The sequence below is a fragment of the Balaenoptera acutorostrata genome, chromosome 1, assembly GCF_949987535.1.
Source record: "Balaenoptera acutorostrata chromosome 1, mBalAcu1.1, whole genome shotgun sequence".
NCBI classification, from domain to species: domain Eukaryota; kingdom Metazoa; phylum Chordata; class Mammalia; order Artiodactyla; family Balaenopteridae; genus Balaenoptera; species Balaenoptera acutorostrata.
In genome coordinates this window covers 28,848,750-28,872,693 of record NC_080064.1, presented here as the reverse complement: position 1 = coordinate 28,872,693, position 23,944 = coordinate 28,848,750, and the positions used below count along the sequence as shown (strand labels likewise).

The 23,944-nt window shown below is 39.3% G+C and overlaps 1 protein-coding gene across 5 annotated transcripts in view; it reads left to right on the top strand.

Moving 5' to 3' along the window:
• KIAA0319L (KIAA0319 like) overlaps nucleotides 1-23,944 on the top strand; it is a 107,516-nt gene that overhangs the window by 17,508 nt on the left and 66,064 nt on the right. For all 5 annotated transcript variants that reach the window (XR_009008643.1, XM_007182501.2, XM_007182502.2 and 2 more), the window contains exon 3: nucleotides 20,009-20,523. Coding sequence is in view for 4 of the 5 variants with exons in the window: in XM_007182501.2 (XP_007182563.2) it covers nucleotides 20,009-20,523 (515 nt within the window). In the remaining variant the exon portion in view is untranslated. The remainder of the gene's footprint in view (nucleotides 1-20,008; nucleotides 20,524-23,944) is intronic.

Below are 23,944 nucleotides of genomic sequence, written 5' to 3'. Positions count from 1 at the left end.
TAATTTAAATAAACTGGCTCTTAAAAATTCTAAGAATACTAACTACTCGTACAGTTTCGCTTTCATTTACACACAGATGAGAAAGCATCTGTAGCTCTGCATTTTATTTGTTATAAGCAAAAAGTGGTATGAGATATTTAAGTATCTGAAGCTTGGTTGTATTGAGTCCTCACATGTCCCAGTTCAGCCCACTGCAGGTTTTTTTTTTTTTTTTTATGAGACTTACATAATACTCCAAAAAGAGATTTTTAATGGATAAATTGACATAAAATTTTCCTCTATTGGCCATATCTGCTGAAGTAACACTTCATGGTTTGCTATATTATTTCCTTATTTCTTCTCAAGCTTACTGCTGATTTATTTAATTTACATATCTCTGCTGCAGCCCTCTAAATGACCTTCTCTTTAGAAACAACAAAACCAGCCAGCAAAAAAAAAGAAAAGGAAAGGAAAGAAAAGAAAACCAAAAAAAAGAATACCCCACCAAAACCCCAAAAAACCTTCCCCCGAGACAAAACTGTGCTCTGTTTCAAGGTTTACTGTGTGGATTTCCAAAGAAGATTGGTGTGATTGTGAATGCAAATAATTTATCCGCCCTGCAGTCAGAGACAGGAATCAACTGCAGGTTCTTAACAATAACATCTACAAGTGGGCTATATAGGGAATTGCTAGATTCATGACATCATATCCTGGGGCTTTTCTCTTTAGAAAAAAAAAGTCTTTCTTCTTAGGACCACTTTTATGTATAGGCCAAAGTTTATCTGTTATCATTTGATACCTGTGCTTTTTGAAGTACGAAGACAGTGTTTCATAGAGAGGTGTGGGCTCCTTCACGCTGTGGCTTGGAGGCGTGCTCTCCTTGCTGACAAGATTCTCCATAGTCTTTTAGTCATAAAGTGGTGGGAGAAAAAGCAAAGCAGGAGATTCTGAGAATATTACATGCAGCATTGTAACCCCCAGTCACAGTTTTTTTTGTTTTGTTTTTTAAGTACATGGTTTAATCATTTGCCTTCAATCTGCTTTTAAATATTATAAAGCCCTTGATGACTGGCTCATTTCTGAGCAGGTGACTTTATGGTAGGAGAGCTATTTTCAGCTATACCAGTGTTTCGATTAGTATTCTCACTTATGACTTGGTTGTGAAAATGGCTTTGAACTAAACCTTAACAGATAGGTCTTTTGAAACTTTATAGCGACCATATCCAATTAAGGCAAACTTCTGATTTATTAATAAGTATCAGGTAGAAATTAAAGGCATTAGAATTGTGATAGACTGGTTTCCATTTTTCATCCAGGTGACCAGAACTTAGATGTGTTTTTTTCTTTTACTTTTCCTCATTACTCAGGAGAAGGGAAATTGAATGGATCTAGATGTCATTAGTGATGGATGAATATTTGCCTGGGTGAACTGGGAAGCTATTCTCCACCGTTGCTTTGTTCTGAAAGTTCCATGGTGAAAGCCTATCTTGCCTTTGAGTGAAGTGGAGTGGTCTGAAATAGATAGCTCAGGGAACTAAAATTTGGTTGGTCTTTTCATGAGGAAAGATTGTTTTGTGATTTGAAAAGATTTTTCAGTTCAGTGTTTAGGCAGGAAAGGCTGTTTCCTAGCTGGTTATGTTAGATTCCTTTATCTCTTTTTAATCCATTTGGCTTTTTGTTAGTTTCTCATTTTGCACATCTCTCATCATACCTCCCATTCAGTGCTCTCCCCAGGTTGATTCAAAAAGGTCTTTCTCATTTCTTAGTGAACTGGGAACTTTGCTTTTCTCTCCTGTCCCTCCCTTCTTTTAGCCAATAACATTAAGAATCTGACTAAAACTTAAGTAATTCCATATTAGAACTGACATCTTTTGCCAGATTTTGTTAGTTAAAAAAAAAACAACATAAATTTATTTAAATGTTGGGTAAACTTTAAAAATTAACAGATAATTCTTTGAATGCCTACTATGTGCCAAGCATTTTGCTGGGCCTACAAATACAGAGATACAGGATACAACCCTAGCACTTAAAGAGGGCAGAGAGTGTGAGGTAGACAAATGAATATGATCCAGTGAGAGAAATGCTATGGTAGAGATATATGTAGGATATGCAGATGAGAGGAATCTTGGGTGAAGCTTTCAAGGAAGACTTTCTGGAAGAAGTGGTGCCTGAGCTGAAATGAAGTGCAGTAACGACAACAAAAAGTAACGGCAGCTGATAATTACTGAGCTTTAACTACATGCCAGGCATTGTGTTAAGTACTTTGCATAGCTTATCTCCTTCTATATCTATTATAACCCTGTTATCATTCCTATTTTTACACATGAAGAAACCAAGATATTTGACCCAAGATGACACGGCTAGTAAGTTGACTGGATTGATATTAAAACCCAGGCAGTCTTATTTCAGAGGCCAAAGTCTTAATCAGACTTGTGGGGTGGGGGTCAGAATATGGGGTGCGATGGAATAAGGGTGTTAATCTTGGTATGGGATTTTCTTCTGGATATAAAATGTTTTTATGTAATTTTCTGAGGGTTCTGTATGAACCTCCAACCTCACTTTGGAGGCTGGATGTATTTTCTTATTAAACCAAGATTAAATGAGGGTGGTTTTCATAGTTCCTTTAATCTGTAAAGTACAGTTATAGGTAGATAAAAAGAACATTTCCCCCCTCCTTTGCCTGTAAATATTGCCCTCCTCTAAGGAGACGTTAAGGTACTGTTTTTCTCCTCAGCAGTTTGCCGCAATCCAGTACCTTTGAGGCTTCTTTATTGACAGTCTTATAGAAGAGAACTTACTCTTCTAAGTATTCTTAACTAGAGAAGTGCTAAAAGGCTCAGGTTTTGTGATTGAGTCCTTGGAAGCTTGTTTTTCCACCTAGCAGACAATCAAGAGTTAATGTGAATAGTGGCTGAAAGGTACCTGGTGGGCAGCTAGTTCCACGGAGCGTTTGCCTTTGATCAGAATGGTCTTTGGGAAAAATGGAAACTTTCCAGTCAAGGGAAAGGAGTCAGAATATGGACTTAAAGACTATTGATTCTTCTTTAGCAGTAGTTTAGTTCCAACAAATCACCTAAACCATAACATTTAACAAACTGTGCTCTTAACAAAGCTAGGCACACAGCAAGGGCGATAGTAATTATTTTCTTTTCTAAGGTCTGCTTTGTGAGGCTACTGCCACCTTTCAATCTAACTTGTATGCAGTTGAGGAAAAAAGTATCGGCCCTTTTGAAAAGGAAGAGAGAGGGCAATGGGCATTACCCTGGCTTTTTCCAAACTTCATACCTGATTGTGCCTTTCAAAGGATTTAGTTACCCCCTCTGCCTTGCTTTCTGAATATGCTAACCCCCTGCAGGAGAGAACTGGTGTGGAGAGTAACATGGAACCGTTTTTGTATTTGTTTATTAGTGGGTGTGCAGCTGACAGACATGCTGATAGTCAAAAGGAAGGTGGAGGCTGCCCCCTGAGGTGGTTTGTTTTTGAACAGTTCCTGTGAGTTGTTTTTGGGATTGACAATATGCCTGCTGGTCTCATTTTCATATGGCAGCCATATTGGCTGAGACCTACTGCTTCTGAGAGAATGCATACTTCTGATGATAGCTTCAGGAAGACAGATGGTGTGGAGCCATAGTTCAGTCACTGCCTGAAGCACCAAATTTAAAGCTTTTGCCTTGCTGCTTGGTAATAGTTCATTGCAGGTATAATTACCAAAGGAATGCTTTGAATGGATTCTTGACCATATTATAAAATTGTGAAATTTCAAGAAAAGAATTTTAGTTTCAGTGAATGTTAAAAGTAAGTGCAAGATGGCTTCACAGGTGAATTTTATCAAAAATTTAGAGAAGAGCTAACACCTATCCTTCTCAAACTCTTCCAAAAAATTGCGGAGGGAGGAACACTCCCAAACTCGTTCTACGAGGCCACCGTCACCCTGATACCAAAACCAGACAAAGATATCACAAAAAAAGAAAATTACAGACCAATATCACTGATGAACATAGACACAAAAATCCTCAACAAAATACTAGCAAACAGAATCCAACAACACATTAAAAGGATCATACACCATGATCAAGTGGGATTTATCCCAGGAATGCAAGGATTCTTCAATATAAGCAAATCAATCAATTTGATACACCACGTTAACAAATTAAAAAATAAAAACCATATGATCATCTCAGTAGATGCAGAAAAAGCTTTTGACAAAATTCAACACCGATTTATGAAAAAATTCTCCAGAAAGTGGGCATTGAGGGAAGCTACCTCAACATAATAAAGGCCATATACGACAAACCCACAGCAAACATCATTCTCAATGGTGAAAAACTGAAAGCATTTCCTCTAAGATCAGGAACAAGACAAGGATGTCCCCTCTCACCACTCTTATTCAACATAGTTTTAGAAGTCCTAGCCACAGCAATCAGAGAAGAAAAAGAAAAGGAATCCAAATTGGAAAAGAAGAAGTAAAACTGTCACTGTTTGCGGATGACATGATACTGTACATAGAAAATCCTAAAGATGCCACCAGAAAACTACTGGAGCTCATCAATGAATTTGGTAAAGTTGCAGGATACAAAATTAATGCACAGAAATCTCTTGCATTCCTATACACTAACAGCAGAAGATCAGAAAGAGAAATTAAGGGAACAATCCCATTTACCATCACAACTAAAAGATTAAAATACCTAGGAATAAACCTACCTAAGGAGGCAAAAGACCTATACTCAGAAAACTATAAAACACTGATGAAAGAAATCAAAGATGACACAAACAGATGGAGAGATATACCATGTTCTTGGATTGGAAGAATCAATATTATCAAAATGACTATAATACCCAAAGCAATCTACCGATTCAGTGCAGTCCCTATCAAATTACCAGTGGCATTCTTCACAGAATTAGAACAAAAATTTTTACAATTTGTATGGAAACACAAAAGACCCTGAATAGCCAAATCAATCTTGAGAAAGAAAAAGGGAGCTGGAGGAATCAGGCTCCCCAAATTCAGACTATACTACAGAGCTACAGTAATCAAGACAGTGTGGTACTGGCACAAAAACAGAAATATAGATCAATGGTACAGGATAGAAAGCCCAGAGATAAACCCACACACCTATGGTCACCTAATCTATGACAAAGGAGGCAAGGATATACAATGGAGAAAAGACAGCCTCTTCAATAAGTGGTGCTGGGAAAACTGGACAGCTACATGTAAAAGAATGAAATTAGAACACTCCCAAACACCATACACAGAAATAAACTCAAAATGGATTAAAGACCTAAATGTAACACAGGACGCTATAATACTCTTAGAGGAAAACATAGGAAAAACACTCTGACAGAAACCACAGCAAGATCTTTTTTGACCCACCTCCTAGAGTAATAAAAATAAAAACAAAAATAAACAAATGGGACCTAATGAAACTTAAAAACTTTTGCACACAATAAGCCTCATCCACAGGAGGGCAGACAGCAGAAGCAAGAAGAACTACAATCCTGCAGCCTGTGGAACAAAAACCACATTCACAAAAAGATAGACAAGATGAAAAGGCAGAGGGCTATGTACCAGATGAAGGAACAAGATAAAACCCCAGAAAAACAACTAAATGAAGTGGAGATAGGCAACCTTCCAGAAAAAGAATTCAGAATAATGATAGTGAAGATGATCCAGGACCTCGGAAAAAGAATGAAGGCAAAGATCGAGAAGATGCAAGAAATGTTTAACAAAGACCTAGAAGAATTAAAGAACAAACAAACAGAGATGAACAATATAATAACTGAAATGAAAACTACACTAGAAGAAATCAATAGCAGAATAACTGAGGCAGAAGAATGGGTAAGTGACCTGGAAGACAGAATGGGGGAATTCACTGCTGTGTAACAGAATAAAGAAAAAAGAATGAAAAGAAATGAAGACAGCCTAAGAGACCTCTGGGACAACATTAAACACAACAGCATTCGCATTATAGGGGTCCCAGAAGGAGAAGAGAGAGAGAAAGGACCAGAGAAAATATTTGAAGAGATTATAGTCGAAAACTTCCCTAACATGGGAAAGAAAATAGCCACCCAAGTCCAGGAAGCTCAGCAAGTCCCATACAGGATAAACCCAAGGAGAAACACGCCGAGACACATAGTAATCAAATTGGCAAAAATTAAAGAGAAAGAAAAATTATTGAAAGCAGCAAGGGAAAAACGACAAATAACATACAAGGGAACTCCCATAAGGTTAACAGCTGATTTCTCAGCAGAAACTCTACAAGCCAGAAGGGAGTGGCATGATATACTTAAAGTGTTGAAAGGGAAGAACCTACAACCAAGATTACCCGGCAAGGATCTCATTCAGATTTGATGGAGAAATCAAAAGCTTTACAGATGAGCAAAAGCTAAGAGAATTCAGCACCACCAAACCAGCTCTAGAACAAATGCTAAAGGAACCTCTCTAAGTGGGAAACACAAGAGAAGGAAAGGACCTACAAAAACAAACACAAAACAATTAAGAAAATGGTCATAGGAACATACATATCGATAATTACCTTAAACTTGAATGGATTAAATGCTCCAACCAAAAGACACAGGCTTGCTGAATGGATACAAAAACAAGACCCATATATATGCTGTCTACAAGAGACCCACTTCAGACCTAGGGACACATACAGACTGAAAGTAAGGGGATGGAAAAAGATATCCCATGCAAATGGAAATCAAAAGAAACCTGGAGTAGCAATACTCGTATCAGATAAAATGACTTTAAAATAATGTTACAAGAGACAAGGAAGGACACTACATAATGATCAAGGGATAAATCCAAGAAGAAGATATAACAATTATAAATATATATGCACCCAACATAGGAGCACCTCAATACATAAGGCAACTGCTAACAGCTATAAAAGAGGAAATCGACAGTAACACAATAATAGTGGGGGACTTTAACACCTCACTTACACCAATGGACAGATCATCCAAATTGAAAATAAATAAGGAAACAGAAGCTTTAAATGACACAATAGACCAGATAGATTTAATTGATATTTATAGGACATTCCATCCAAAAACAGCAGATTACACTTTCTTCTCAAATGCACATGGAACATTCTCCAGGATAGATCACATCTTGGGTCACAAATCAAGCCTCAGTTAACTTAAGAAAATTGAAATCATATCAAGCATCTTTTCTGACCACAACACTATGAGATTAGAAATGAATTACAGGGAAAAAAACGTAAAAGCACAAACACATGGAGGCTAAACAATACGTTACTAAATAACAAAGAGATCACTGAAGAAATCAAAGAGGAAATCAAAAAATACCTAGAGACAAATGACAATGAAAACACTATGATCCAAAACCTATGGGATGCAGCAAAAGCAGTTCTAAGCGGAAGTTTATAGCTATATAAGCCTACCTCAAGAAACAAGAAAAATCTCAAATAAACAATCTAACCTTACACCTAAAGGAACTAGAGAAAGAAGAACAAACAAAACCCAAAGTTAGCAGAAGGAAAGAAATCATAAAGATCAGAGCAGAAATAAATGAAATAGAAACAAAGAAAACAATAGCAATGATCAATAAAACTAAAAGCTGGTTCTTTGAGAAGATAAAATTGATAAAGCATTAGCCAGGCTCATCAAGAAAAAGAGGGAGAGGACTCAAATCAATAAAATTAGAAATGAAAAAGGAGAAGTTACAACAGACACCGCAGAAATACAAAGCATCCTAAGAGACTACTACAAGCAACTCTATGCCAATAAAATCGACAACCTGGAAGAAATGGACAAATTCTTAGAAAGGTATAACCTTCCAAGACTGAACCAGGAAGAAACAGAAAATATGAACAGACCAATCACAAGTAATGCAATTGAAACTGTGACTAAAAATCTTCCAACAAACAAAAGTCCAGGACCAGATGGCTTCACAGTTGAATTCTATCAAACATTTAGAGAAAAGCTAACACCCATCCTTCTCAAACTCTTCCAAAAAATTGCAGAGGAAGGAACACTCCCAAACTCATTCTATGAGGCCACCATCACCCTGATACTAAAACCAGACAAAGATACTACAAAAAAAGAAAATTACAGACCAATATCACTGATGAATATAGATGCAAAAGTCCTCAACAAAATACTAGAAAACAGAATCCAACAACACATTAAAAGGAACATACACCACGATCAAGTGGAATTTATCCCAGGGATGTAAGGATTCTTCAATATACGCAAATCAATCAATGTGATACACCATATTAACAAATTGAAGAATAAAAACCATATGATCATCTCAATAGATGCAGAAAAAGCTTTTGACAAAATTCAACACCCAATTATGATAAAAAACTCTCCAGAAAGTGGACCTAGAGGGAACCTCCAAAAAAAAAAAAAAAAAAGCTTTTGCACAGCAAAGGAAACCATAAGACAAAAAGACAACCCTCAGAATGGGAGAAAATATTTGCAAACGAAGCAACGGACAAAGGATTAATCTCCAAAATATACAAACAGCTCATGGAACTCAATATCAAAAAAACAACTCAATCAAAAAATGGGCAGAAGACCTAAATAGACATTTCAGCAAAGAAGACGTACAGATGGCCAAGAGACACGTGAAAAGATGCTCAACATCACTAATTATTAGAGAAATGCAAATCAAGACTACAATGAGGTATCACCTTACACCAGTCAGAATGGCCACCATCAAAAAATCTACAAACAGTAGATACTGGAGAGGGTGTGGAGAAAAGGGAACTCTCTTGCACAGTTGGTAGGAATGTAAATTGATACAGCCACTATGGAGAACAGTATGGAGGTTCCTTAAAAAACTAAAAATAGATCTACCACATGACCCAGCAACCCCACTACTAGGCATATACCCTGAGAAAAACCATAATTCAAAATGACACATGTACCCCCAGTGTTCACTGCAGCACCATTTACAATAGCCAAGACATGGAAACAACCTAAATGTCCAATGACAGATGAATGGATAAAGAAGATGTGGTACATATATACAATGGAATATTAACCATAAAAAGGAGTGAAATTGGGTTATTCGTAGAGATGTGGATGGACCTCGAGTCTGTCATACAGAGTGAAGTAAGTCAGAAAGAGAAAAACAAATATTGTATATTAATGCATATATGTGAAATCTAGGAAGATAGTGCAGGACTTCCCTGGTGGCGCAGTGGTTAAGAATCTGCCTGCCAGTGCAGGGGACGTGGGTTCGATCCCTGATCCGGGAAGATCCCCCGTGCCGCAGAGCAACTGAGCCTGTGTGCCGCAACTACTGAGCCTGCGCTCTAGAGCCCGCGAGCCACAGCTACTGAGCCTGCGTGCCACAACTATGGAAGCCTGCACGCCTAGAGCCTGTGCTCCGCAACGGAAGAAGCCACCACAGTGAGAAGACCACGCACCACAACGAATAGTAGCCCCTGCTCATGCAACTAGAGAAAGCCCACATGCAGCAACAAAGAGCTAACGCAGCCATAAATAAGTAGATAGGTAGACAGAGAAATTAAAAAAAAGAAAAATAGTACAGATGAACCTATTTCCAGGGCAGGAATAGAGACGCAGACATAGAGAACGGACATGTTGACACCGGAGGGGTGAGGGGGGAGGACTAATTGGGAGATTAAGACTGACATATATACACTACCATGTGTAAAATAGGTGGCTAGTGGGAACCTGCTGTATAGCACAGGGAGCTCAGCTCGGTGCTCTGTGATGGCCTGGATAGGTGGGATGGGGGATGGGTGGGAGGGAGGTCCAAGAGGGAGGGGATATATATATATACATATAGCTGATTCACTTCATTGTAAAGCAGAAACTAACACAACATTGTAAAACAATTATACTCCAATAAAAAAAAAGTTAATGAAAATAGAAAATAACCCAATTTGTCATATACAGTTAGCATAATATTCAAAGGCCTAATTTGTGATACAGTAGTATGTGCGCTCTAGTAATAACAAAGAAGATGTAGCTTTAGGTCTGATAACTGCTGTAATTTTAATGTAATTTTGAAATGAAATATTTTGAGATATGACAATTGGAACACGAGAACATCTATGGTTTCCCTTGGTGACAAAGTCACACAACTGATACGACTGTGATTTGTTGCCTATATTCATAATCAATGGAAATGCTTTCATACCTTAATTGAAAATAAAGATGCAATTCCCCCCCTCAAGAAAAAAGTACGTGCAAATTTTGCCTATAAAATATCCTAACTGTGTATAGTTTTCCACAGAAACTTGGTTCCCCCTGCACCCCCCACCCCCAGTTCCCAGGAGAACTTATCAGCTGCTCTTTTTTTTTCAAATAATACCAGTGGGGCATTTTCTCTACTCCCATTCCCACCATCTCAGACCTTCCATTGGGATACTATTTGATGAATTTGGTTAAAGTATGAATTCCCAAATGACCTTAACCGTATAGTTCCTAAGATAGCAGGCATTCTGTCTCTACTTCCTTCTTGGTTGCCAGCCAGCACAGTTTCCAAGTTAGCTGGAGAAGTCAAGCTTGTTACCTGCGATTTAAGAATGCTGGAGGCAACAGCACTGTCTAAATATTTCCAGAGTTGTTCACAGCTTTCTAAAAGTATTTGATGAATTTCCTTCTGGCAATAATTCTTATATTCTATAGGCTTTTCTACTCTGCTGCTTGGAATTCTGAAACCTGGTCTAGATTTTGTGCCAGATTATTAGAATTCTATCTTTTGAGAGGTGGTAATATTAAGTAAGCATTGTTAGTTCCAGAGCCTCCTGTTTTGGGGATCCTCCAGGTAATTCATATGAGAGACCTGTATTCTCTGCTTTGTCAAGACTTTAGAAAGAAAGGGATTGGCTCTGCCTTCCTGTTTTCACCCTGGGTAAGCTTTCTGTGTGCTCCTACTAACAGTGAGTTCTAGACTTTCCCAAAGGAAAAGTCTAAGATTCTACCAACTGTAAGCCCTTTTTGGTAAGGATTTAATATTACTTTTGTTTAGGTCCTGGGAGCAGAGCCAGGCTATGGCCGTGTGGGCAGGAGAGGAACTGATCTAAAATTGGAGCTTATTTTCATCTTACCTTTTATCCAAGTTACTTCTAGAATCCAATATTGACTCTACCACTGCTTCCCTGCTTCCTCCTCTGATGCATCCTTTTTCTCAAGAGTAACAATAATGAAAACTGAATCTCAGAGAGGTTAAATTACTTTTCAGAGGTTAAATTACTAGTAAGTGATAGATCTAGAGCTGAAACTAGAACCCTTGTCTTTTAATCTAAGAGGAAGGGTTATGATCCACTGAATAGATGAAAAAGAACTGCTCCCTCTCCCGCATTTTTGTTATTGAACACATAATGGAGCGACATTAAATAACATTTAATTTTAAAAAACCCCTCAAATTCCCACTAACTGAACGTATGAACTAACAGATCAGAGTACCTGCTCCCCTTATTGGGAACTATTGGGATTAATTTTTTTAGCAACACTAAAGCCAGCTAACCTCCCCCAGACATTACCTGTCATCAGTTCCTCATCAGTTATTCCTGGTCACTGTTGAAGATATAAGTGCTTCTGATCATCTGTTCTCTCCCAGGCTCTATTCCTTTGAGCTAATACAAAGGATCAAATTGTCAGATAAGACTCACAAGAATCAGAGATCTTACCCATTACTAAGCTTTAGTAATACTTTTGAGAATATGGAAATCAAGAGATATAAGTGAAGTAGGGAGAGTCTGGAACATCCTGTATGAACCCGCAGGTTGTTCCTTCCCTCGTTGAACATGTTCTCTCCAGCCCAGAGTAGTGGATGAGATCTGTAACTGAGGCTTCCAGGTCACCTTATAAAGCAGGGAGAGTGTTTGGGTTATGAAACATTTCTCTTTTATACCACCAGATAGTTGTATAGCTTATGCGACATTCTTTGCGGAGCCATGGAAGCAAAAGAAGTCCTCCCCACCTGCTTTTATCTCCTCCTCTTTCAAGATCTTAATTTAACCAGAGCTGCTGGTAACAACTAGGGAATTAGAATTTTTTACTACCTTCTCTTCGACCTTGTAATCTCCATAAATCCCCTTGACCATTTTCCCTGGAGTCTAAATATGTTCCCCTCTCCCCTGCATTCCGTTGGTAAGACATCCTCCGTAACTTGCCTGAAAGCTTTCACCATTTTATACCAAGGATGGATAGGCAGCCATCCTGTCATCAGCTCCTCATCATATTTTTCCATCTTCTTTTTTTCTTGCTATGAAGTGCCTTAGCCATTACGATTTGTGTGAGTCTGATTTGACGTTCCCATATAAATTTGTGCTTTTCAACTCACTGGCACTTACTACCCCTCCCTTCCTAACTTTTTAACTGTGACAAGAATCCACTGAGTTACTAAACCCTCTCTATACTCTAACTTGTCAGTCAGGACCTTGGATAGAGAGAATGTTCTGAAACCTGGCTTTCTCTTGGGGAAATACCTATTTCTCTCTCTAGCCTGCAGGCAGTGGTTGCTCATTCTCCCATATCCCATTTACCTCTGAGTTTGGAGGTGGAGCTGACTCCTCACTGTTATTTCTTGAACATGACTCCTCCACTTTTATGTAAAAACGTCTTCTTTTTGAGGTTTATAACACTTCTTAACCCCTAATCATTACTCATCTACCAACTGTCATTCACCCTCTCTCATTTATTGTGGCATATGGACCTCGTCTCTTTTCAAAGTTCTGCCATCAGGGCTTCCCTGGTGGCGCAGTGGCTGAGAATCCGCCTGCTAATCCAGGGGACATGAGTTCGAGCCCTGGTCCAGGAAGATCCCACATGCTGCAGAGCAACTAAGCCCGTGTGCCACAACTACTGAGCCTGTGAGCCACAACTACTGAAGCCTGCACGCCTAGAGCCCATGCTCCGCAACAAGAGAAGCCACCGCAATGAAGAGTAGCCCCTGCTTGCTGCAGCTAGAGAAAGCCTGCATGCAGCAACAAAGACCCAACTTAGCCAAAAAAAAAAAAAATCCTGCCATCAGCCTGGATGTCTTCAGTATGACCCTCTCAGTACCTGGCCATCTGACAGTTCATTTGTTCATTCTTTCAATACTTCCTTCATGCATACATGCATTTATTTGTGCATTCATTCAAAAAGGGTTTTTGATCACTTACAATGTAATGTGCCGAGTCCTATGCTAGAATTGGAGATACAGTGGTGAGGGGGGAAAAAAGCCAGATGTGGTCCTCTCATCCTGGAGCTTACAGTGAAGCTGTGGGGGAAGGACATTGAACAGATGATCACACAAATACATGTAACTTTATAAGTGCTATGATTACTTTGAAGGAGAGAGGCAACAGGGCCCAAAGGGTGTACTAGAGAGACCTGTCTTAGCATGGAGGCTTCTCTGAGGAAATGATGGTTGAACTGCAACCTCGTATGAGGAGTTAACTGGTTAAAGAAAGGAGGCAAGAAAATTCCAAATAGCGGAGGCAGCATGTACAAAGCCCAGTTAGGAGAGGGAGCGTGGTCCATTTGAGGAATGAATGAAGTCTGGTGGTGGAACATGATGAAGGAGGGAGAGCATGATACAAGGTGGGGCTAGAAAGGTAGGCAGAGTCCAGATCATACAAGATCTTTTTAGGTTATGTTAAGGATTTTGATTCATTCAAGTGAGTGAAGCCATTGAAAATTTTAATATTTTTAAAATTTATTTTTCCAGATATAATACATACACATTGTACAAAGTCAAAAGGTATAAAAGGGTATTTAGTGAACAAACAAGTCTCTCATCTACCTAGTTTCCCCTCCTAAAGGCAACCATGCCAGTTTCTTGAATATTCTTCCAAAAATAGTCTATGCATATATATACACAGACACAGACACAGACACACAAAATTGTATTCTTTTTTCCCCACACACAAATTGTAGCATACTGTACACACTGCTATGCACCTTTCTTTTTCCACATAATGTTTTAATGTTTCCTGGACATCATTTCATATCAGGACTATAGAGAGTGGCCTTATTCATCCCAGCAACTGCATAAATCTTCCTTAGTTTATTTAACCAGTTCTCTGTTGAGGGATGCATAAGTTATTTCCAATATTTTTCATTTCAAACAATGTACAGTAACTATCTTTGATATCATGTCACATATATGATAATGTATCTGATAAATAAGTTCCAAAGTTAGCTACCTTTATTTTGTAAAGACTGAATTTCTTTTCTTCATAGCACTCCATTAGTTTGCAGTTCTACGTTTATTATGTCTATTTAATCACTGTCTCCCCCATATAAATTATAAGCTCCATCAAAGAGATACCTAGCATGAAACAGATGCTCAATAATATTTGTTGGGGATTTCCCTGGCGGTCCAGTGGTTAAGGCTCCGTGCTTCCACTGCAGGGGGCTCGGGTTCAATCCCTGGTCAGGGAACTAAGATCCCACATGCTGCTCAGTGCTGCCAAAAAAAAGCTAAAACAAAATTTTTTTTGAATGGATGAATGAATAAGGAGATAAGGATAATAGCTAGATGGGAAGTAAGGGCGCCTTATTAGTTAAAGCTTTGAGGTTATCTTTCACACCAGACAGAAATAATTTGCATCTCTATAAAAATCAAAGTCATTTGGAACTTATCTCTTCTATAAGTTAATATGTAAATTTAGGCTCTACTCAATAGTAAATAGTAAGTCAAACAAAAGTATATTCTCTTACACCAGGGGTTGGCAAACTTTCTTAAAGGGCCAGATAGTAAATATTTTAGGCTTTACTGGTCTTAAGATAACTCTACTGCAGCTACTTAACTCTGCCATTAGAACAGAAGCAGCCATAGGTAATACATAAATAAATGAATGTGACTATGTTCCAGTGAAACTTTATTTACAATAATAAGCAGCAGCTGGAGTTGGCCCTTGGACCATAGTTGGCTCCCCTGGTTTAATGAATCAGTAATGATAACCCTTCTTTCATTCCTGATATTGTCAATTTGTAACTTTTCTCTTTTTTTCTGTTTTCAGTCTGACTGGAGCTTTCAGTTTTATTAACCTTTCAAACAACCAGATTTTGGTTTCATTGATTTTTCTCTGTTGTTTTTTGTTTGTTTTCTGTTTCAGTGGTTACTTTTATCTTTATCTTTTCCTTTCTCTGCTTATTTTCGATATAATTTACTCTTTTTTTTTTCTGTCTTTTATGATGAAAGCATAAAATCATTATTTTTTTTCCTGTTAAAGTTTGGCCTTTATTTTTCCAGATCTTTTTGAATGCATATATCTACAAACAAAAAAGCTTCATTTTAGAGAATATAAATAAGACCATAATATATAAATTTTCTGCAACTTGCTTTTTTAACTTAACAAGGTATCATGGGGATATTTCTTTGGCTGCATATAGAACTCTACCTAATTCTTTTCACTTGCTGTATAGTATTCTGCAGTAACTATTTCTATATTGATAGACATTTAGGTTCTTCAAATATTTTACAGTACAAACTATACTATAATGAAATCCTCACAAGTGGGAAGTTCTCCAGGATAGAGGTACACAGAATATTTTTGTTAGATGTATAATTTATTGAATGTCTTCTCTTTGATGCTCAGAAGGAATAAACTACTTCTATGTGATTTACCACAATAACTACATTTCATGGCTCTTTCTTTGCTATGAATTATCTTATGTTGTTTAAGGGCTGAACTTTGGGGAAAAGTCTTCCCATATTAATTTTGTTTATAAAACTTTTCTCTGGTATGGCTTCTCTGATGTCCAGTAAGAACTGAGCTCTTCATATGGGCTTTCCCACAGTCATTACATCAGTAGGGTTTATTTCCACTATGAGTCTTCTGATGTCCAGCAAAGGATGTATACCTGAAAGATTTTCCACATTTACTACAGTTATAGGGTTTCTCTCCTGTATGCATCTTTGATGATTAATAAGAGTTGAGCTCTTCCTAAAGGCTTTTCCGCATTCATCATACCAGTATGGTTTCTCATCAGTATGGATTTTCTTATGTTCCAACACAGTTGGCGTTATCCCTGAAAGCTTTCCCACATTCATTACATGTAAAAGGCCTTTTTCCACTATATATTCTCTCATGATGAGTAAGGGCTACCTTCTGAGCAAAGACTTTCTCACAGTCTTTACATTTGTAAGGGTTTCTGACTGGTCTGAATTCTCTGATGACCTAAAAGGATAGAGTTCTTTCTGAAAGCTTTTCCACATGCGTTGCATTTATAGGGTTTTTCTCTAGAATGAATTCTCTAATGATTAATAATTGTTGAATGCTTCTTGAAGAATTTCCCACATTCAGTACATCTATAAGGTTGTTTTCTTATGTGAATTTTATGATGATTAAAAGAAATGAGCTGTTCATAATGGCTATCAAACATTGTTTATGTTTATGGGATTTCTTACCAGTATGATATCTCTGGTGTCTAATAAAGGAGGAATTATATTTGAAGACTTTCCTACATTATAGTACGACTTCTCTGTGGAGCTTCTGTCCTCCCACTTCAGGCCTATATCAATTATGACACTTTTTGTTTGCCCTTTCAGAGCAGACGGTTCAGAAGTATTTTGCTTTAGGGCTGACATCTTTGTTTCAAACCAGTACGCCTGGACTGCACAGGTACCTGGTGGAACTTCTCACACTTCCATTCAGGGCTCTGCCCCTTGCTCCAGTTGGGCTATTAATTTTGGTTTGAAAGAGAGAAAAACCCCATAACAACAGATTCCTATAGTTTGCCAACATTAAATCTCTGTACATGTCCATTGAATGGCACACAGGTGTCTTCATTCAATCTGGGTAGAGGCCATAGCCTCATCCCCAAATGTCAAGGATCCCTAGATCTAGGCTCTTGGTAGTCTTCGAGCCATCTGTCTTCTGAAGTATTCTTCCATGCAAGGGCAGAGAATGCTGCTTAGGCCAATAGTTCTGGATGCTAGAAGTCCAAAATCAAGGTGTTGGCAGGGTTGGTTCCTTCTGAGACTCTGAGTAGAATCCTTCTTTGACTCTTCCTAGCTTCTGGTGGTCACTGTCAATCCTTGACTTTCCTTGGCATGCAGCTGTATCATTTCAGTCTCCACTCCTGTCATCACATGGCATTCTCCCTATATGTCTTTCTAGATCATTGATTTTAGACTTTTCTTCTTTTCTAAAATAAGCATTTAAAGCGATAAATGTCCCTCTAAACGTTGCTTTACCTGCATCCCACTAATTTTAATATGTTCTGTTTTCAGTTTCATTTAGTTCAAAATACTTTCTAAACTTTCATGCATTTCTAACTTACACTTGGTGTAAATTAGTATTATACCAAGGGAACCACTGTCCAGCTGTCTGGAGGTCTTTCTCTATGTAGCTTCCTCCTTTCCAGTAGTTTCTAGCTATCATAGTCACCCTGAACTCTGTTTCCTCAACTCAGCAAGACCACTCTACTCTGCTTGGGTTCTTCCTGTTCCACAGTCTGCAGCATGCCTATCCTGTAAACGGAAAGCCAAGGTGGTCCTAGGGCTCACCCTTGTTTATTTCCTTTCTCTCTGGGATCACAGCCCCAGACCACATGTTGTTCAGTGTCCAAAAACAATTGTTTCATATATTTTGTCTAGTTTTCTAGTTTCTCATGGTAGGAAAGCAAGTCCTATGGCAATTTCTCCTTCAAGGGCAGAAGTGGAGGTTACAGTACATTAAAAAAAATTAAATAAAATAGTGGCTTATAGAAAACTGCAAGTTATTTTCATCTTTGTGGACCTTTTCACTATATTAAATATGAGAGACTTTTTCTGAGATGAATGATGGAAAGTTGATATAAAGGTAACTGACATTAGTTACTGATGTAACAATTTACTGATTTCAACAAACTCTGTACACTCAGCTGTTACCAAGATTCATACCATTGGTTATTGTTTAGGAAGGTGGATGAGGAAATGAGGAGCATTTCCATAGCTTTTGGTAACTTCATTTTTTTCATAGTTTCTATTTATTCATCTTTTCTTAAGTAAGTTCTATTTTTTTCTGGCCTCTAAATTGTCTTGTCTGATGTTAGGTTGGTGCCCATGTTTCTCTCTTTTTGTTTAAAGAGCAATGGCAGGGACTTCCCTTGTGGCACAGTGGTTAAGAATCCGCCTGCCAATGCAGGGGACACGAGTTCGATCCCTGGTCTGGGAAGATCCCACATGCCACGGAGCAGCTGAGCCTGTGCGCCACAACTACTGAGCCTGTGCTCTAGAGCCTGCGAGCACAGCTACTGAGCCCACATGCCACGACTACTGAAGCCCGTGTGCCTAGAGCCCGTGCTCCGCAACAAGAGGAGCCACTGCAATGAGAAGCACGCACACTGCAACAAAGAGTAGCCCCCGCTCACCGCGACTAGAGAAAGCCTGCGTGCAGCAACGAAGACCCAACGCAGCCAAAAATAAATAAATGATAAATAAATAAATTTAAAAAAAGAAAGAAAGAACAATGGCAGATTGGCTTCCATAGTGCTTGACTCCATAATCCAGAAGGCTGCCTATTTTTCTCTTATCTCTCAGTTGACTAGTGTCCACATTTAGTAATTGTTTCCTGGGAGTCACGATGGCTTTGGCAGATTATCCAGTTGTTGCTTTAGTCAGTCATAGCCCTTTTTCAGTTATGTATACATGCAGACATGACTATCCATCTGTTCAGTGGTTTGATTCTACTACATATTTTCTATATGTAATTCTACAATAAAATTTTATGTTATAACCCCAGGGCGAGAGCTAGGATGAAGAAAGAGGTACCTAGGGTATGAAATTTCAGGAAACACTCTCAAGATGGGGGTAAGCTGGGACTTCCCTGGTGGTCCAGTGGCTAAGACTCTGCACTCCCAATCCAGGGGGCCCGGGTTCGATCCCTGGTCAGGGAACTAGATCCCACATGCAGCAACTAAGAGTTCGCATGCCGCAACTAAGACCTGATGCAACTAAATAAATAAATATTTTTTTAAAAAAGGTGGGGGTAGGCCAGCCCTGCACTTGCATGACTCTAAGAGTGAGCACTTCATGACTCTAAGAGTGAGTACTCTTAAGAGTGTGCCTGAGGCATCTCCCTTGCCTCATCCTGGTCTGGCCTTGTATAACCCTGACCATAGTTGGTTTACAGACACCTATATAACTGAGACCTTAAAATGAACTCTGTATAAAAACTTTAATTCAGAGCATGCTTTGACTTTATTTCGTCTAAGAAAACACAAATGAGGTGATATTTCAGGAAAATCAATACCGTGCCTGAAAACATTCAATGGCTCAAAAGTTTATCTGTAAGCGACGTTAGCCGGAATTTTGGACCATGTTATCTAGGTTAACCACAGTAGGTCACTGTTGTACTTCTATTCCTTTATTTCTTTTTCTTTTTTTTAAATTAATTTTTATTGGAGTATGGTTGCTTTACAATGTTGTGTTAGCCTCCAATATTTCTTATTATGACACAGCTTATCATTAAGAAGTTCGTTCTAGCAGAATACCTCTCATGATTAAAATTTTTGGTAAGCTTGACTGACTACTGCTCTGGTTGATGCTGTGATATGCAAAACCACCTGACTTTGGCAAACCATTGATTAGAGAATGGATGAACCTGAATCCTGCAGTAGGTCAAGAGTACTCAATTTGTGTTGCTACCAGTTCAGTGGGCAGAGTACTCCATCTTCTTCAGCTGGCTGCTCTTCTGGTCCCATAATCTTCATACTGTCCCTGAGAAATGCCTTGGAGGTGAATGTGAGGTCAAGTGGTGGGACTCTGCCCCCATCCTTCAGTACACTTCCATCAGAAGAGCTCTTTTGTTTTGTTTTTTCTGTTTCATGAACTGGAGTTCTGTTTAAAAGGTCTACATGCAAGGGACTCATTGAGGAGGGGAGCCAGTGATGAATGTGGAGCAGTACTTCTACAAGCTAAAATATCCTGAGCCAAAAAACTCTCTCTTTTGTGTCTTTTATTCCACTTACTAGACAGCTTTCCCACCCTCTTAAAAACCAGTCTTCAAAATAGCCTCAAATGTTGGTATTCAGGACTCTTTACAGAGCTGTAGTCTCTGTTTTTATTTCATTTTTAAATGTTTTCATTCTTTGTTTTTAGATGCCAAGGAGAGCAGGTGCCAGCAGGCGAAGACACAATTTGGAGTTGGCCTGAGATCTGGGGGAGAAAATCACCTCTGGCTTCTTGAAGGAACCCCCTCTCTCCAGACATGTTGGGCTGCCTGCTGCCAGGACTCTGCCTGTCATGCCTTTTGGTGGTTAGAAGGGATGTGCATTCAGGCAGACTGCAGCAGGCCCCAGAGCTGCCAGACTTTTAGGACAGACTCTTCCAATTCTATGCTGGTGTTTTTAAAAAAATTCCAAATTTCACATGACTTGGACTTTCTACCTGAAGATGATGTACCACATATTCTGGGGTTAGGTTGGAGCAGGGTATCTTGGAGGAGGCAGAGCCCACCCAGAGCTCCACTCAGACCTACTTTATCTTCCAGTGACCAACAGAGCTTCATCAGGAAGCTTCGGAAGAGAGAGAGTCCCAGTGAAGAAGTAGCTACAGTGACACAGCCTTCTAAAATGAATGAACGAGGTGATCTGAATACCACTAGCTCTGCAGAGGTAAGCATATTATGAATAAGGAGCAAAGAAACTGTTTAATCTGCTTTTACATTTGGCATACACGAGCTATGAAGCTGGTGCTTGTGGGCAGTGCTCATAGGCTGAGGAGTGTATGTATAAAGCTGCTTGGTGTCATCTTGGTAGGTGGTGCTGCCCAGATGTTCAAGGTAATTTGACCTTAGAGATGTTCGTTCCGTGCAAGTCTGACCATTGTTTTGGTAAAAGCAGAAAGCTGCTCATTATCTAGTCTAAGCTGGTTCTTGGCTACAGGTAAGTGCAGTTGTGTGGGTGTTAGTCTCCACCAACAATTCTGCAGTGTTTTCTGCCAGATTGCAAAACACTTGATTGATGTGGTTGCAGTCAAGTTCTCCTCCTCCTCCCCCATCTCCCTCCTGTAAACACATTCCTTATGAGGTAGTTTCTATTCCACTCTGAAGTAACCATGCCTGGTATTGCAGATTAAGACCTGACCTGCTGGGCTGGGGAACTGGATGTGGCCATTAGCCAAGAGGTCTCGGGTGAATTCTTACCAAGCTTTGTATGCCAAGGGAGATACCACCGGTAGAGTTTATTCTGCTTATTATGTTTCTTCATTGTTCATCTTCCTGGGTGAATGATTAAAAGGAATGACTCACTCTGTGCTCATTCTCCCTTGATTGCTGTGACTTATTTTTGTATTTTTTTGTCCTAGTTGTCTCTGTCAAGTTGAAGCCATAGTAGGGAGGCTACTACATGCTAGGCACTGTGTGTGCTAATCATTATATTATGTCATTTTGTTTAATTTTCATAGCAGTATTTCCAAGTGTGTATTATTAGCCCCGTTTTACTAGTGAGGGAACTGAGGCCCAAAGAGGTTAAACAATTTGATCATACAGCTAATGAATAACAAAGTTAGAATTGGAACCCAGATTTAATATTAAGAAAAAACCTTTCAGTGCAATATTAGAGATACAGTGTTAGTTTCAACATGCCCATAAACATTTATGGACATTTATTATAAATGTCAGGTACTTTTCTAAGCGCTAGAGATATAAAGGTAAACAAGACATGATCTGTGCCCTCAGGGAGTTTACAGTCTAGTGGAGACTCAGGCATGAAGATGAGTATTTATGGTAGTGTATAATTATTGCATTAGTTGATTTAAGAACAGTAGGAACACAAAAGAAGAAGTGATCCTCCTGAGCAGGCAGGTGATGTGTATGTACAGGGAAGACTTCACTGAGATGCTTAACTTATTTCTTGAAGCATGTGTAGGATTTCACTAGGGGTTTAAAGGTAATAAAAAACATTCTGGAGGGAGATCCAGTGTATGCAAAGGCTTGGTTACACATTTACTATCTGCAAGGTCCTGTACTAAAAGCAAGGCACTAGGAATATTATAGCAAATAAGATCATGATTCCTGTGCTAATGGAGCTTACACTCTGACAAGGAAAATAGACATGACATTTATGATAATTAAATAATTATAAGCTTGATGCACATTATGAGAGGGTAAGTGGAGTGCTATAAGAGCATCTAATGGAGACCTAATTGAGACTGAGGGGTAAAGTTAGGCCACCCTCAGTAAGGAAAGCTTAAGCTGAGACTTAAAGTAGAAGTAGGAGTTCGGAAAAGAAACAGGCAAAGAGTAATTCAGGCAGAAGGAATAACAATTTCAAAGTTTGTTAGGTGCCCTAGAACATTGGAAGATCAGGAAGTTGGGAGAGACTGGTCTTGCTTGGCAGACAGAGCAGGAGAGCTAGTGGAGAAAGAGCAGGCTTCAGAGGTGTGCAGAACCTTGAGACCTTCTTAAAGCATTAGTTTATCTTAAGCAGGGAATGAAATGATCAGATATGTTACTGTGTGGTGAGTAGGCTGGAGAAGTGCAAGAATGTACATGGCGCAATCAAGTAGGAGGCTCTTCAGGCAAGGGAACCATCTCACTAAAGAAGGCAGTTGAAGATACGGGAAAGGGGATAAATGATAAATACTCCCTCAGAGCTGAGGTTCTCAAACTTTAACAAGTGTCAGAATCACTTGGAGGCCTCGTTAAAAACAGATTGCTGGGCCCGAGCTCCAAAGTTTCTGATTCAGTAGGTTTAGAGTGGGGCCTGAGAATTTGCATTTGTAACAAGTTCCTAGAGTGCTGATGCTGCTAGTCTGGGAACCACACTTTGAGAACCATGCCTTATAAGGCAGGTGGGTTAGAATCCAGAGCACAGGGCTTCCCTGGTGGCGCAGTGGTTGAGAATCCGCCTACCAATGCAGGGGACACGGGTTCGAGCCCTGGTCCAGGAAGATCCCACGTGCCGCGGAGCAGCTAAGCCCGAGTGCCACAATTACTGAGCCTGTGCTCTAGAGCCCGTGAGCCACAACTACTGAAGCCGGCGTGCCTAGAGCCTGTGCTCCGCAACAAGAGAAACCACCACAAGGAGAAGCCGCTGCACCACAAGGAAGAGTAGCTCCCTCTCACCGCAACTAGAGAAAAAGCCCACGCGCAACAGGAATAAAGACGCAGACGTAGAGAATGAACTTGAGGACACGGGGAGGGGGAAGGGTAAGGTGAGATGAAGTGAGAGAGTGGCATGGACATATATACGCTACCAAATGTAAAATAGATAGTGGGAAGCAGCCACATAGCACGGGGAGATCAGCGCGGTGCTTTGTGACCACCTAGAGGGGTGGGATAGGGAGGGTGGGAGGGAGACACAAGAGGGAGGAGATATGGGGATACATGTATATGTATAGCTGATTCACTTTGTTATAAAGCAGAAACTAACACAACATTGTAAAGCAATTATACTCCAATAAAGATGTTAAAAAAAAAAACCCAAATGGAAGGAGCTTCTACAAAACTAGTAGTCTTAAAATATGTCAAGATCATGAAAAAGAAAGACAGAACTGTCATAGACTGGAGGGAACAAAGGAGATACAACTAAATGCAGTGTTGGATGCTGGATGGGTCATGGACAAGAAAAAAGACAGTGGAAAACAGGCAATATTCAAATAAGGTGATTAGTTAACAGTACTATATGAATGTTAATTTTCTGGCTTCAATATATATGTAAGATGTTAACCTTAGGAGAAACAAGGTGAAGAGTATTTAGGAACTCTGTACTATGTTTGCAACTTTGCAAAATAAAAAGTTTTAAAAAAGGCAGTGCCTGACACATGCACACACACAAAAAACCTGCGTGCAGCAATGAAGACCCAATGCAGCCAAAAATAAATAAATAAATTTATTTAAAAAAAAAAAAAAGAATCCAGAGCACAGAGCACAAGATTAGCCTTAAGCAGGAGGAGAGACATCTCCATTGTGATAGGAAGGAAGAAATGGGTGGATATAGATGCGGCTAAGGTGGACTTTTAGGTTTGATAGGAGGAAATTGTGGTAGTTCTAATCTCATTCTTGTTTTTTCTGAAGTGGGATAGATCATTTAT